This window comes from Hippopotamus amphibius, chromosome 1, assembly GCF_030028045.1.
Source record: "Hippopotamus amphibius kiboko isolate mHipAmp2 chromosome 1, mHipAmp2.hap2, whole genome shotgun sequence".
Lineage (NCBI taxonomy): Eukaryota > Metazoa > Chordata > Mammalia > Artiodactyla > Hippopotamidae > Hippopotamus > Hippopotamus amphibius.
In genome coordinates this window covers 7,512,592-7,528,055 of record NC_080186.1, presented here as the reverse complement: position 1 = coordinate 7,528,055, position 15,464 = coordinate 7,512,592, and the positions used below count along the sequence as shown (strand labels likewise).

At 43.9% G+C, this 15,464-nt stretch overlaps 1 protein-coding gene across 10 annotated transcripts in view; it reads right to left on the bottom strand.

Moving 5' to 3' along the window:
• UBE4B (ubiquitination factor E4B) overlaps positions 1 to 15,464 on the bottom strand; it is a 140,783-nt gene that overhangs the window by 17,870 nt on the left and 107,449 nt on the right. For 7 of the 10 annotated variants that reach the window (XR_009047522.1, XR_009047531.1, XR_009047521.1 and 4 more), the window contains 5 exons: positions 13,437 to 13,628; positions 5,475 to 5,649; positions 4,748 to 4,894; positions 4,367 to 4,417; positions 3,013 to 3,114 (listed from right to left, as the gene is read on the bottom strand). Coding sequence is in view for 2 of the 10 variants with exons in the window: in XM_057696018.1 (XP_057552001.1) it covers positions 4,356 to 4,417; positions 4,748 to 4,894; positions 5,475 to 5,649; positions 13,437 to 13,628 (576 nt within the window). In the remaining 8 variants the exon portion in view is untranslated. Of the gene's footprint in view, positions 1 to 3,012; positions 3,115 to 3,686; positions 4,418 to 4,747; positions 4,895 to 5,474; positions 5,650 to 13,436; positions 13,629 to 15,464 lie in introns of those variants that run through there. The other 3 variants (XM_057696018.1, XM_057696005.1, XR_009047526.1) reach the window with 2 other exon arrangements.

Genomic DNA, 15,464 nt, shown 5'->3' with positions numbered 1-15,464 from the left:
ACAACAGAGGAGTAAAGGATGACCCCAAAGTTTTCAAACTGAGGGACTTGGAAGGATAGAGTTGCTATTTACTGTGATGGGGTTTGGGATGAAATATAAGGAACCTGATTTGGATATGCTAGTTCCCAGGGCCTTTTAGACATCTGCGGTGTACAGTGTCTGCAGCATAGAAGAGAGGTCTGGGCTGGAGATATAAACTTGGGGGTCAGCAGGGAGTGGCTGGTGTTGAAAGTTGTGAGATGGTAGTTATTTAACCATTTAAAATGAGGGTTGAGTCTAGAGCTGACCCCAAGGCCAAAGTCCCTTCTGGAATGCTATGCTTTTCCTCCGTATCTCCTTGGCCATTATGAACTTGGACCATTCTGGAATACAGCTGGCCTTCTGTATACACGGTTTCCACATCCAGATTCAACCAACCACGGTTTGACTGGATTGAAGAATCCAGAAAGTTCCAAAAAGTGGAACTTGAATTTGTCATAGGCCACCAACTATTTACATTGTATTTACAACCATTTACATTGTGTTAGATATTTTAAGTAATCTAGAGATGACTTAAAGTACATGGAAAGGTTATAAGCAAACACTACACCACTTTATATAAGGAACTTGAGCATCGGCAGGTTTTGGTATCTGTGGGGGTCCTGGAAGCAACCCCCTGCTGATCCTGAGGGACCACTGTACCGCCACACAGCAGGAGTGGTGAAGGGATCAGAGCCTGAGCCCAGATGGCCTAGACTCCTACGCCAGCTCCCTACCTCCTTTACACACCTGTTGTGGATTTAACGAATTAATGTATAAGAGTGGCTTGTAAAAAAAAAAAAAAAAAAAAAAAAAGAGTGGCTTGTGCAGAGAGGATGCTCATGAAACACGCATTATTTATTAACCAAGGCCGGCTTCCTGCAGCCCAATGCCAGCTGATCCAAACATCAAGCTTGTTCTGCGGATGTTTCCTTCAATCAGAAACTCACCCAGGGACTTCCCTGGTGGCACCGTGGGTAACACTCCACGCTCCCAATGCAGGGGGCCTGGGTTCAATCCCTGGCCAGGGAGCTAGATTCCACATGCATCCCACAACTAAAGAGCCAGCAAGCCGCAACTAACAGAGCCCACAAGACACAACTAAGGAGCCCGCCTGCCACAACTAAGAAACTCACGTGCCACAACTAAGGAATTGGCGAGCTGCAACTAAGAAGCCCACCTGCCACAGCTAAGACCCAGTGCAACCACATAAAGAAAATAAATATTAAAAAAAAAATTACCTAGTCAGATAGGGCTTACTTATCTCCCCTTAGCAACCCAACAAGAACACTGAAACTCAACTATTACATGTACCAAACTCAAAGGTTACAAAATGTGAACAAAATAACATGCTTGGCTATTTTTTGAAGAGATATTCTATCAACTCTGTTTAAAAACCCACACAATAGTGAGTCACAAAACGAGTAAGAAGTTATTCTAACCATCTTTCTCTTCAGGATCATTTCTCTTCTGCTCCTCTGATTCTCAGATCCTCCTTTGTGTCTGGCCATCTTCCTTGTAGCCAAGACCTACTTTTAAAATATTTTGGAATTTAATATCCATAATTCACAGAATGAAGGCAGTCACACGTTTCTATAAAATAGCAAGACAGACTCTAAGAACAGAAATCCCAAATATCTTCCCCTAGAGACAGTACAGGCAGGAGACATGTCCTCCTCAGCAGAAGGTCTTTCAAACCTCTGAATTCTCAATTTTCAAAACGATGGGAACATCTGAAGGGGTAAAGCAGCACCCTATTACACTCATGGGGAATGAGTGGGGCATGGAAATAACACAACAGAACCTGTGCCTCTGCAGAGTTTATCACCTGGATAGACAGCAGACCGACAAGACACATTCCTGAGATGGAGACACAAAACTGGCATGGAAGCCAATACACGTCGTAACTGTACAGGCATAAATGTAGATAAACTTGGTAAAAAACAAATTAACAGTCATCTGCACAGTGGGATTATGGGTGATTTTGGCTTTCCTTTTATTTTATTTTTTGGCTGTGTTGAGTCTTTGTTGCTGCACCAGGCTTTCTCTAGCTGTGGTAAGTAGGGGCTACTCTTCGTTGTGGTGTGCAGGCTTCTCATTGCGGTGGCTTCTTTTGTTGTGGAGCCTGGGCTCTAGGTGCATGGACTTCAGTAGTTGCGGCATGTGGGCTCAGCAGTTGTGGCTCACAGGCTCTAGGTGCGAGGGCTTTAGCAGTTGTGGAGCACGGGCTCTGAGCCCTCGGGCTTCAGTAGTTGTGGCATGCAGGCTTAGTTGCTCCGTAGCATGTGGGATCTTCCCAGACCAGGGATTGGACCCATGCCCCCTGCATTGGCAGGTGGATTGTTAACCACTGTGCCACCAGGGAAGTCCCCTTGGCTTTCTTTTATTTATATCGTCTAAAATTGTGGTTAACATGAATACATTGTATTTTTTGGAAAAAGTTGATTTAGTCCAAATGTGCTCAAGAGTAGTGGCTAAGGGCATGGACTCTGGAGCCTGGACACCTGCCCTTCCACTAACTGTCCAGGTGACCTTGGGCAAGTGACCTAACCTCCCCACATCCCACACCCTGACCTGCTGGAAAAAAACAAAAATGATCGTATCCTCTTAGAGAATGAAACCGTAAATGTAAAGGCTTTGGCATAGGCTGGCACACAGAAAGTGCTATAGAAAGGCTTGCTCTTAGCACATGAGCTGGTAGGTAAGGTTTCATCAGCTGCAGTACCTAAGAGAATGTTCATGAGATGGGTAGAACTTGAGTAAAAATTTTCAAGGTCAGGGAAGATAACTGCGAGAGGGTAAACCACCTGAGAACCAAAGAGACTGAACATGACAAAGCTCAACCCCCTCGAACAAACCGTGACATGAGAACCAACCAGAGCATCAAGCCTGACCCAACAGCAAAGGTTTATTTTAAAAACAGCAACTGCTAATTGGCTCCAGCAAAGATCACGCACCACCTGCAAATGCACCTGGCTCTTGTTCTTCACCCACCCCTTTGTTCTCCACAAAAAGAAGAGACTCGAAGAAGACTCCTTCTGAATGTGTATCACCATTTATTGTAGTTTGCGTTAGGAATTGAACAGAGGACATTGTCTGTGGAGAGGGGAAAAAAGGAAAAGAAAAAGAAAGTATGTTTTTGTAGACTTAATTTCTTCAAAACACGTTATGGTTTTGAATTCTTTCTTACCCCAGAGGAGATTCAAGAATTCAAGTATGGTACGTAGGGAGCGGTAATACAAAACATCCTATGTTTATGTGCATGTCTGTGGGTGTGTTTGTCTTTGAGTGTGTGTTTACAAGCAGACGTACTTCCACATTTCTTGCACCCCTTTTTTGCTTTGGTAAGGCCAAGCCCCACAGGACACATCATACAAATGATCCCTGCCTTGAACTCACAGACTCCAGGGTTGAGGAATTTATTTACCCTCATAGGATAACTGTCAAGTTTTCGAACTGTCACACAGCATTAAAAAACCCCAACCCCCCCAAACCATAAGACACAAAATCCTGATACACTTAAATGCTTCTTTGCTGCAGCTGTTCCTCAGATTCCTAATTGTGGGCTTATAACAAGGACCAGAGCAACAGGAGTCTCTTCATTTTGTTTAGAATAAAAAAATTTTTAAGGGACATTTCAAAAGAAAAAAAAACTGAAATTCAAATTCTGAAAATATCTTGCCTTTTTTTATTAATCATGTCATCTAACACCAATTAAAAAAACAAATATGTGAATATGATATAAAAATACGATCCCAGGATTAACACTTTGTTGCAGGCACAGTTATCTCACAGAATATATGTTTGGAGGGCCAGGGAAAAGAGTTTATTTTTGCTTTTGCTTCTCTTAAAAAAAAATCCACAGCAGTGCAAGTAGGATCAGGAAGGGGTGGGGAGGGGGGGAAGATTCTTAGCAGCAAAATGTCCAAGGTTCTCTAATCACAATCAAAATCAACGGATATCGGATTTAGGGGGAAAAAAAAAGATGAAGGGGATGCTGCCCAGACCCATTTGTCATCAATCACTAAAAGACTTTCATTGCAAAAGCCCCAAATTGTGACATCTGAAGGACGTGCTCTATTACACAAGCAACCGTAAAAACATGTCCCTCAAGCTTTTGACCATGTTTGTCACTTAAATATATGTACAGGAATTGGGCTCCTCTTCTTACTCATGTCCTTTCAGGTCTCCACTGTTTGGTCACTCTGGGTGGGCTCTTGGTGTGTTTTGCCACTTCTGGCCTCCAACCTGTGCACAGCATTTGCACCACCAATGCTGCTCCTGCTTGCGTCGCCGGCCCTGGCTGTTTCTAGCAGGGGGTGGGCAAGGGGGATGGTTTAATGCTCACTGTTCTGTTTCTCTCTCATCCAGGCGTGAATCTGTTCTTTCAGTTCTGGCACTGAGGAAAGAAAAGGAAAGAATTAATGCCCCAGATAGGCTCTTCCCGAGAGATGATGCTTGTAGTTCTGTAGGAAAGGAAAGAAAAGGCCATTTATTCTCTCACTGAACTGAAGATGGAAGAAGAAACAGGACATAAAAAGTAAGGATAGGAATTCTATAGGGAAAAAAGAGCAAAGAATGTTTTGCGTCTTGTCCATTAAGTGTCAGAAACAATGTAGTGTCTGGATTTGTTAAATTTCCCCCCTCTGACTAACACTCTGATACACGATCTTGGCCCCACTGCTCGGTACAGGTGTAGGCACTGCACTTTGAGCCATGCAGCCTCTACCTGGTTCCAGCATGCTCTCTGTCAGCGTCTGTCGGTTGAAGGGGTCTGTGGGGGAGTTCAGCAAGTGCCGCAGGATGATGGAGCGGTCCATGACAGTGCCGGAGGGCAGCCGCACGGGGTCAGTCATCAGGGTGTCCATCAGAGGGTCTACAGAGACAAAGCAAAGCAAACTCTGATCTAACAACAGAGCCTAAAACTGAAAAAGAAAACAAAGCCCCTCCTACCGGTGAAAAATATAACCGCAGGAACAGCAACCAAATGGCCCCTACCAAGCCCCCAAGTCTAGAAGGAAATGAGCATTAGATAAAGACAGATACTTTGCCTTTTGTAGAGGGGGAAGGACCCTTTTGTCAGCTACTGCCGGGAGGAAAGAACAGACAAAAAAGACAGCAGGAGAGACACAGCGGCAGGCCCTCCCAGGCCATGCGGCGAAGACAGTAGAAATCAACCCTTCCTCTTAGGATTTCTCAGGATTCTTGGAAAACACAAATCCATACTTGCAAAGGAAGCCTGACCTTACAATCTTCAGGGTTGTTATCTGGTTTGAAATCAGGCTAAGGACTTTCTTCCCTTGTAATTTATAATATGAACTAAAAGTAGATAAATGTAATTTCAACTTCCTCTACCAAGTGTCTCAAAAAGCAGAGAGTACAGAACATCCTCTTCTAATGTTACGCGTTTCAAGTTAAATCAAAGAATTCAGCATGTAAAAGGGAGGCCCACTCGCCTCTGAACTCGTCTGGGGCGTCACTGTAGTCGATTTCTGCGCGCGCGTTCTTGGCCACAATCTCCTCCACTTTCTCGGCCAGAAGTTTAAACTTCTCTATCGCTATTGTGGATTTGATCCCTGCCTTCCGCATCTTTGAAATGACTTCTTCAAACAACTCTTTGCTGTAGGATCTCTGCAAATGAGGAAAGACACTATGAGACGTAAATACATTTTAAGTGGAAAAAAGCAAGCTTCAGAAAATACCCAAAGTATCACCTGTTTTCTAAAAAAGCCCTAAAATTATACTCTGTGTATGTGTGTGTGTGTATAAATACTTTGACATGGCTATGAATACATAAAGCCTGGGCTAATATACACCAAACTGTATAGGTCATTACCTCTGGAAAGGGCTTCAGGATTGAGGCAAATGAGGGGAATTAAAACATTTTTGAATTACGTTCACAGCAAGTATGCATTTCTCTTAAAATTTAAATACTAAAAAGACAAGGAAATCTAGTCTATTTCAGTCCTTGCAAGGCACTGAACCCTAGCAGCCTATGAGAGGAGGTGGAAACTTCGGTTCTTTTCCCTAAAGGTAAACATGGTGAAACCAACCCAATACAGTTCATAATCAACAGGAGTTTTCTCCCATTCCGCTGATCCTTCCTTAAGATCTCTTAGTTCAATGCTGTTAAACGTCAGGGGCTCTGCTGACGGGAGCAGACAGGGCTTACGCCTGTGAGAGTGGGAAGGATGGTCCACAGGGCAAGCGCCCACCACAGACCCACACGAACCTAGACTTCAATCCTGGCTTTACCATCAACCCGCTGTGTGGTCTTGGGCTCTAACTCTCCTGAGCCCCAGTTTCCTCAGGTATAAAGTGGGGGTGGTAACACCCACCCCACAGGTGCCTCATTCACATGAATTGCTGCCATTTCAAAACATCGAAGTGCATCATACTTCACCACTGGCCGTTTGTCACCTGAGTGACAGTGATGCAAAGAGAGGACGGGGATGATGAAATCTGAGACTCCGAATGACAGGACCGGAATCTGTGGCCTGTGATTTCTAAACAGGATTTACATGAACGTCTATGGGGCCAAGTCATCTCAGTACTTGTGTTCTCTCAGAATGCCAGATCCAAAGTCCTCAGTCTTTCTTCTGTCCTTTTTAAGCTTCAGTTTTCTAAATCAATGCACGCGCTCACTTTCTCTCCACACACACCCACGCCCCTTATTCAATCCATGCAACTCAGGAGAAAAGGCAGGAGAGGACAACGTGCCAGCAGTATGCCTGGGCCTAGCGATAATCCTTTAAAATGACCTGAAAAGTTCAGAGAGCCTCAGTTATAGCTTTCTGAAACTGAATTACTGCATTAGTTCAACAGATGCTTTATTTAGTTTCTACTTATTGTGAGCCAGGTAAGCTGCAGTCCCCACCCCTTTGGGAAGAGGCACAGGGGATAAATGGCCGAAAGCTTGGACTGAGATACTGGAAGGGCAAAAATGCACAGGGTGGGTGCTGCTGTCCACACTACTGAGACAATTCACCTTGAACTTCTCTGTGTAACACGTCGTCGTTCTTAGCCCATTTGTTACTCTCGAAAACATCACCTACTCTATTTCTCAAAACATGATTGAGTTTTTAACCAACTGACTTGTGCCTGCTGTTAAGCCGACTTCTAAGATAGAGCAGTGGAGTGACCATTATTAGAAATTAAAGGGCACAGAAAGACACTGGAACTCACCAAAAAAGACACCCCACATCCAGAGACAAAGCAGAAGCCGCAATGAGACGGTACGAGGGGCACAATCGCGTTAAAATCAAATCCCATAAATGCTGGGTTGGGTGACTCACAAACTGGAGAACAGTTATACCGCAGAAGTCCTGAGGGTTCTGAGCCCCACATCAGGCTTCCCAACCTGGGAGTCCAGCAACGGGAGGAGGAATCCCCAGAGAATCAGACTTTGGAAAGCCAGCAGGATTTGACTGCAGGACCTCCACAGGACTGGGGGAAACAGAGACTCCACTCTTGGAGGGCACACAAAAAAGTGTGCTCACCAGGACCCAGGGGGAAGGAGCAGTGACCCCCACAGGAGACTGAACCAGACCTACCTGCTGGTGTTGGGGGGTTGCCTGTGGAGGTGGGGGGAGGCTGTGGCTAACCAAGGAGACAGGAGCACTGGCGGCAGGGGTTCTGGGAAGTGCTCATTGGCATGAGCCCTCCCAGAGTTCGCCATTAGCCCCACCAAAGAGCCTGTGGGCTCCAGTGCTAGGTGGCCTCAGGCTGAAGGACCAACAGGGTGGGAACACAGCTCCACCCACTGGCAGACAAGCAGATTAAAGTCTTACTGAGCTCCGCCCACCCAGCCCTACCCACTATCAGTCCCTCCCATCAGGAAGCACACAGGAGGCTCCTAGACAGCTTCCTCCACAAGAGGGCAGACAGCAGTATCAAGCAGTATCAGCAGTATTTCGTCTTGTGGAACTGAAAACCACAGCCACAGAAAGAGAAAATAAAAAAGCAGAGGACTTTGTACCAGATGAAGGGACAAGATAAAACCCCCGAAAAACAACTAAATGCAGAGGAGACAGGCACCCTTCCAGAAAAAGAATTCAGAATAATGATGGTGAAGATGATCCAGGACTTTGAAAAAAGACTGGATGCAAAGACTGAAAAGTTTACCAAAGACCTCGAAGAATTAAAGAGCAAACAGACAGAGATATGCAACACAATAACTGAAATGAAAAATACACTAGAAGGAACCAATAGCAGATTAACTGAGGCAGAAGGGCGAGTAAGTGACCTGGAAGACAGAATGGTGATAATCACTGATGTGGAAAAGAATAAAGAAAAAAGAATGAAAAGAACTGAAAACAGCCTAAGAGACCTCTGGGACAACGTTAAATGCACCAACATTCGCATTATAGGGGTCCCAGAAGGAGAAGAGAGAGAGAAAGGACCCGAGAAGATATTGGAAGAGATTATAGTTGAAAACTTCCCTAACGTGGGAAAGGAAATAGCTACCCAAGTCCAGGAAGCGCAGAGAGTCCCAGGCAGGATAAACCCAAGGAGAAACACACCAAGACATACAGTAGTCAAACTGACAAAAATTAAAGACAGAGAAAAGTTATTAAAAGCAACAAGAGAAAAACAACAAATAACATACAAGGGAACTCCCATAAGGTTAACAACTGATTTCTCAGCAGAAACTCTGCAAGCCAGAAGGGAGTGGCATGATATCTTTAAAGTGATGAAAGGGAAGATACTACAACCAAGAATACTCTACCCAGCAAGGATCTCATTCAGATTCAATGGAGAAATCAAAAGCTTTACAGACAAGCAACAGCTAAGAGAATTCAGCACCACCAAACCAGCCCTACAACAAATGCTAAAGGAACTTCTCTAAGCGGGAAACATAAGAGAAGAAAAGGACCTACAAAAACAAAAACAAAACAATTAAGAAAATGGTGATAGGAACACACATATCGATAATTACCTTGAATGTAAATGGACTAAATGCACCAACCAAAAGACAAAGACTGGCTGAATGGATACAAAAACAAGACCCATATATATGTTGTCTACAAGAGACCCACTTCAGACCTAGGGACATAAAAAGACTGAAAGTGAGGGGATGGAAAAAGATATTCCATGCAAATGGAAATCAAAAGAAAGCTGGAGTAGCAATACTCATATCAGATCAAATAGACTTTAAAATAAAAAATGTTACAAGAAACAAGAAAGGACATTACATAAAGATCAAGGGATCAACCCAAGAGAGGAGATAACAATTATAGATATATATGCACCCAATATAGGAGCACCTCAATACATAAGGCAAATGCTAATAACTATGAAAGAGGAAATGCAAGACAGAAATAGAGACACAGATGTAGAGAACAAACAGATGGACACCAAGTGGGGAAAGCAGGGAGGGTTGGGGGGAATGAATTGGGAGATTGGGATACCAAATTGTACACTCTAAATATATGCTGTTTATTGTCTGTTAACTGTATCTCAATAAAAGTTCTAAAAAAAAAATTAAGAAAGAAATTAAAGGGCACTTATGATAAGGGGACATGGCATTCAGTATCAAAGAGCAGTGGCATCAATGAATTGACCAAACACACCTTACTGAGCTGCTGCTTCAAGTTCAGTGTGGATGGGGTCAGAGAGGAAGCAAAGATGTTGTTCTTGACCCCAAGGATCTTGCAGAATGGCTACAAAATTAAACATAAAAATATCTGCAAATCATATATCTGATAAAGATCTAGTATCCAGAACATATAAAGAACTCACACAGAGTATATAAAGAACAAAATAGAATCCAATTTAAAAACTGGATGAAGGGGAATTCCCTGGCAGTCCAGTGGTTAGGACTCCATGCTTTCACTACTGAGGGCCTGGGGTCAATCCCTCATCGGGGAACTAAGATCCTGCAAACCACTTGGTATAGCCAAAAAAAAAAAGGGGGGGGATGAAGGATTTGAATAGACATATCTTCAAAAAAGATATGCAAATGGCCAGCAAGCATGCAAAAAGATGTCCAACAGCATTCGTCATTGGGGAAACGCAAATCTAAACCACAGTGAAATACCACTTCACTCCCACTAGGGTGGCTATCTAAAAATAAAAAAACAGGACAGAAAATAGCAAGTGAGGGTGACGACGTGGAGAAATTAGAGCCCTCATACGTTGCTGGTGGAAAAGTTAAACACAGAATTACCACATGACTCAGAAATTCTATTCCTAAGTATATCTCAGAGAATTGAAAATAGGTATTCAAATAAATACTTTTACATGAATCTTCATAGGACTCTATTTATAACAGCCCAAAGGTGGAAAGAATCCAAACGTCCATCAACGGATGAATGAATAAAACTAACCATGGTACAGCCATATAATGAAACATTCAGCCCTAACAAGGAACTGGGTACTGACACACGCTGTAACATGGGTGCACCTCGAGAGCACACTGCACAAAAGCCAGACACAAAAGGCTATACACCATGTACGATTCCAATCATATGACACACCTCGAATGGGCTAATAGATAAGCGTAAAAATAGGTAAAATAAAGATAGGAAGCAGCTGAGTGGCTGCCAGGGGCTGGGGTAAGGAGGAAGGGACCATGACTGATTAATGGGTACAGGATTTCCTTGCAGGGGTGATAAGAGGTGATGGTTGTACGACACTGAATGTACTAGATGCCACCAAATTATACACTTCAACATGGTTAATTTTATGTTATGTGAATTTCACCTCAATTTAAAAAAAGGGGGGAAGGCTGCATGGGAGGGGTGAGATTTCATATGGACTCTTTTGTTTTTAAGTTTTTTTTTTTTTGATGTAGACTATTTTTTAAAAGCCTTATTGAATTTCTTACAATATTGCTTCTGTTTTATGTTTTGGTTCTTTGGCCCTGAGGCATGTGGGATCTTAGCTCCCCAACCAGGGATTGAACCTGCACCCCCTGCATTGGGGGGGGCAAAGTCTTAACCACTGAACCACCGGGGAAGTCCCCATCACTTGGGCTCTTTACTATTATTGTTTCTTAATGCAACACGGTGTTGACAGACAGCATTCCACGAACATCAGATCTGCCGTCCACCTGCCCGGAAAGCACAGGCAGACACGGCCCTCAACGTGGCTCACTCTGTCAGGCTAAGACTTCTCTTTCCTCGGCTCTCTGGGCTCTAGGGACAACTGTCCTGTCACACTCACTCCCTGACAAGGGGCTCTCTCCTCGGGCCTGTGAGTATAAGGCTCAGGGCTCTGCATGCTGGTGCCTCTGTCGCCTCTCCTGGGCACCTGTCTTCTGCTGGCTCGCGGTGCGTAGGAGAGAAGGCCCTCAAGCTTCTTGCCTTGCTCGCCTGCTGTTTTTTCCCTCTTTTGTCTTCCCAGGAAAACAAGACATACCAGACGGAACCAGAGCAAACCCAGAGCACTGTTCCCAAGGGAGAAAACAAAATTCTACCACCTCCCTGGAGGCCTCTAGTCTTCCATCCTTTCGCCCGCAGGCTCCCCAGCCCCTCTTCCAAACAATCCAGTGTGCAGGCCCCTCATCAGCTTACAGCCAGTATACATGGAAAGTGTCCACCTATCAAGACACACACCACGCTGTACAAGGCAGCAAAAAACCCACTGAAACAGTGTTTTTCTCTCCATTGTGTCACTGGCACTTGTGTACTTGCTTCAAGGGTCTGGAAGAACAGGGCTATTTAGACATTCGAGGAGACCCCTGTGGCACCGGGTGGAAACTCAAGCCACGGGCCGCCACAGGCCACAACCTGTGCCCCCACCACAATCCACAGGCATTACCAGGCAGGGTGGACGTTTTGTCGGTCACCAAGGAAAGGCAGCTGGAAGCACTCAGAAGCACTCCTTTGTCACCCACTTGGTTTTCACCGTCTCACTAGGGGTGCTGTGTCCACCTACACTGCAAACTTTATGTTACGTTAACCGCCTGTGATGTGGCAGCCACAGCAAGACCTACCAGAAGAAGGGAGCAGGCTAAAAGACCCTTCCGAGTCCCTGGCAGTGAAAGTGGAAGAGTCCCTGTGGACTTCTCACACCTGACCTCTGGCTGGGCTGGAGCCGGCCTGCTGCCCAAGGCAGATGACCTGACCTTGCTGGGGGACCCTTCCCATTTCCTGTCCCTCCTAAGGCTACCGCTTATCTCAGTAAGTGCAGTATTATACAGTCGTAGGCTAGGGAATCATTTTAGCATTTCCCAGAATAACTGCAAACACTTAACCTGCTCTTTTACCACGACTTTTTATGGAAAAACTGCTGTAGAGATATGTGGTTTTTTCCCACTGCAGGCGCTCTGTCAAGACCACACCTCTTGCTTACATCCAGAAGTACTTACATATGAGAATTATGTCTCAATAAAGCTGTTATTGAAAAACAAAAAAGTACCCACGATTCCCCTATTTTGACCTTTGGATGCGATATAAGTAAAGAACCTTCTGGAATGCCTAGTGATGGTCACCTTGAGATGTGAGTACTATGCGGATAAATAATGTGAACAAAGATGGAGAGACTGAGATGAACATGGGACTTTGGGAGCATTTTAAGTGGAGGGCAGAGATGCTGAGAGCACGGGCTCAGGGCCAGACTGCCGGGGAGGAAATCTTGCCTCTGCCCCACGCCAACCATGCAGCTCTTTAACCTCTGTGTGCCTCCTTGTAAAGTGAGGAATCCAACTGAACTTATATCATAGGATTTTGTGAGGATTATGAGTGAAACGTGAAAAGTGGTTAAAACTTGGTAGGCAGTTAATAAACATCAGCTATTATGACGCTGAAGATGATGCAGGACAGAGGACCGTGGAGGGAGGGGAAGCCCTTTACGAGATACTGAAAAATAAAAATCAAGGCCGAACTAAAAATTAAATTGGACTAATTAAGAATTAGCCCAAATTGGAAGCTGTGGAAAAGAAAACCACAAAATGGATATGATCACAGGGACACAGGAATAAAGGAGGGAAGGATGTGAAGATAACATACAAGGTTTGAAACCTGGAACCACAGAAATAACGGCAGCACTGAAGCTGTTATTAAATCTCCTTCTTGGCAAGAAGAGTTGGATTCCCTGAGAAAACTGGGCTCTTTCTGAGAGTGTGACAGATTTCTCGAGTGAGGCCCTCAGCAAGACGGGTACAAACTCAACTGGAGACGGATCTGAGAGCCAAATCTGCTCTTTACCCCCAAAGGAAAACCACCGATTCACCTCCATTTATACCAGAGAAGTTCCCCTTGCCACTGTTATTTCTATTTATATACTAAAAACTCCTCAGGCCACATTTTGAAAAGTATCACCTTCCTTGATTTCAAGTGGAGAAAATCCAGGAACAGATGGATATGTAATTGCACAGGGTCTGCCGGGAAATGCATAGAAAAGCAAACTCCAGTCGCCCAGTTCAGGAGCCTGAACCCCAGGCTCCCTCTGAAACTGCTCCCTTGGGCACTGACCTGGTCGTCAGCAATGGCTTTAGCGAACCGGGCACAGTCCAGCTGCAAGTAAATATCCGTCAGTTGGTCCAATAGCTTCTTTGGTTCAAAGCCATATTTCTCAGGGTTTTCAACTTTCAGGTCACGGCACTTAGGACCACAGAGTTGCTGAAGATTAAAGTTCAGCATCGCAGCCAATCGGGGTCCAAGTTCCTAGGAAACCACAGGATCACAGGACAATTCATGCGGTTGAGACAAGCAACAAGGACCCCAAACTCTCATTTCAGTGGAGGAACAGGAACTGGCAGGCTCAACCTTCAAAGAACCCCTTGTATGTGCGATATCAGATATCATACGCTGAAGGACATTCCAGTCAAACTTTTCTCTACTCGTCATCGCTAATCCAGCAATTCTAATACTTAATAGAATGTTGCAGGCTGATGGAATATTTATAAATACCAAAAAGGCAGCCTTTTCTTTAAATTCATGCTTTTAATTATAAAAACAAGGATTACTTCGAATTTGGTGAGAAACAGGTAAAAGAGGGAGGTTATTTGTAATTCCACCCTCATCACACGTGTTGTGGAAGTTTCTGAGGATGCTCTTTCAGCCATCATTTTATGCATTTATTACTCTATAAATTTCAAACGTCCCTGACAGTTCAGGCAATATGCACCATTCTTATTTATTTGTCAGCCGCAAAGAGTAGAGAAATAGAAGAGGCAGAAGATAAAATTTATGCCTTGAATAGTTTTAAATCTAGCCAGTGAGACAAAACAAACTTAAATGAAACCACTAAAAACTAATTATGAAATAATATGCTATAACCCCACAAGATGACACAGTACCTACTACAGGTGGACGTACATTGCTTTAAGCAAAACTGAAATAGGAAAATCTGGCTTAAAGAGTATTAAACACTGGCCATAAAAAAGGAGTTGTGAAGACTTCTCTTTAAGTAACAAGGTTTTCATTAAACTTAATGATTAGATTTATACAAATTCAACTTAAACTCAGCCTTTAAAGGACCTGCTTTTGCACAAAGTAAAAAAGCACTCCTGTATTTAACTGTTAAGAAACTGTGAGGTAAAGGAGTGATAAGAATAGGAAATTGGTAATTTTTTTTTTCTGAAGTGGGAGATTCTAACCAGCAAAGAAGATGAAAACAGTGCAGCAAAGGAAAGGAAAGATCGAAGTGGGCACAGCAAAGACAGGGCAGAAAACTACGACCCAGGTGTATGGATAGCTCAGATCAAAGAGGAGGTCTTGAAAAAAATTAATATTAATTGACATAAAAATAATAGCCTTAGCTTTCAATAATTTCCTTTAAAAATTAAAGAATTTAGAGCTAAAAATGGGTTTTATGATAATTTAGTCTCAAATAATTTTTAGAGTTTCCGACCTCGTAAACAAACAGCACCGCCATTGGAGTACTTGAACATAAAGTAAAACATGACTTACAGCAGGGACTGGCAATCTACTAGCTGCAAGACAAATCTGGCCTGATGTCTCACTTTATGGCGTTTTATTGGAGCACAGCAATAGCAAAGTTCGTAGCGTCAACAGAGACCATGTGGCCTACAACGCCTAAACTATTTACTGTCTGGCCTTTACAGAAAACGTTTAAAGACATACCATTTGCAAACCTTTAAGGGAAGCAAGTGTCTGAAACACCGTGTCTAAATTAGTTGCAGTGTTCTTATGCTTTCAGCAATGCACTGTTTTGCTTCATGTTCTGCTGCTCTTGTGCTGAAATCTACTTACAAAGGGACATGGAATGGGAAGGGGACAGAGGAGGGGCTCAGCTCTTGAGGGGTGCACACAGGACAGGATGTGGTGATAATGTCGGAGGTAAGAGTAAACAGGGAAACTGGAGGAAATACGTAGTAAAATATATCCCAGTGTAAACCTGTCCCCGTACGGGCAAGTAACCACCAAATCTCAGGCCCCTTTCAGTGCCCTTGCCTTCCTCACTACCCTTGTCCTGGCCCCACCATATGACTTCTAAACTGTGTGTGTGTGTGTGTGTGTGTGTGTGTGTGTGTGTGT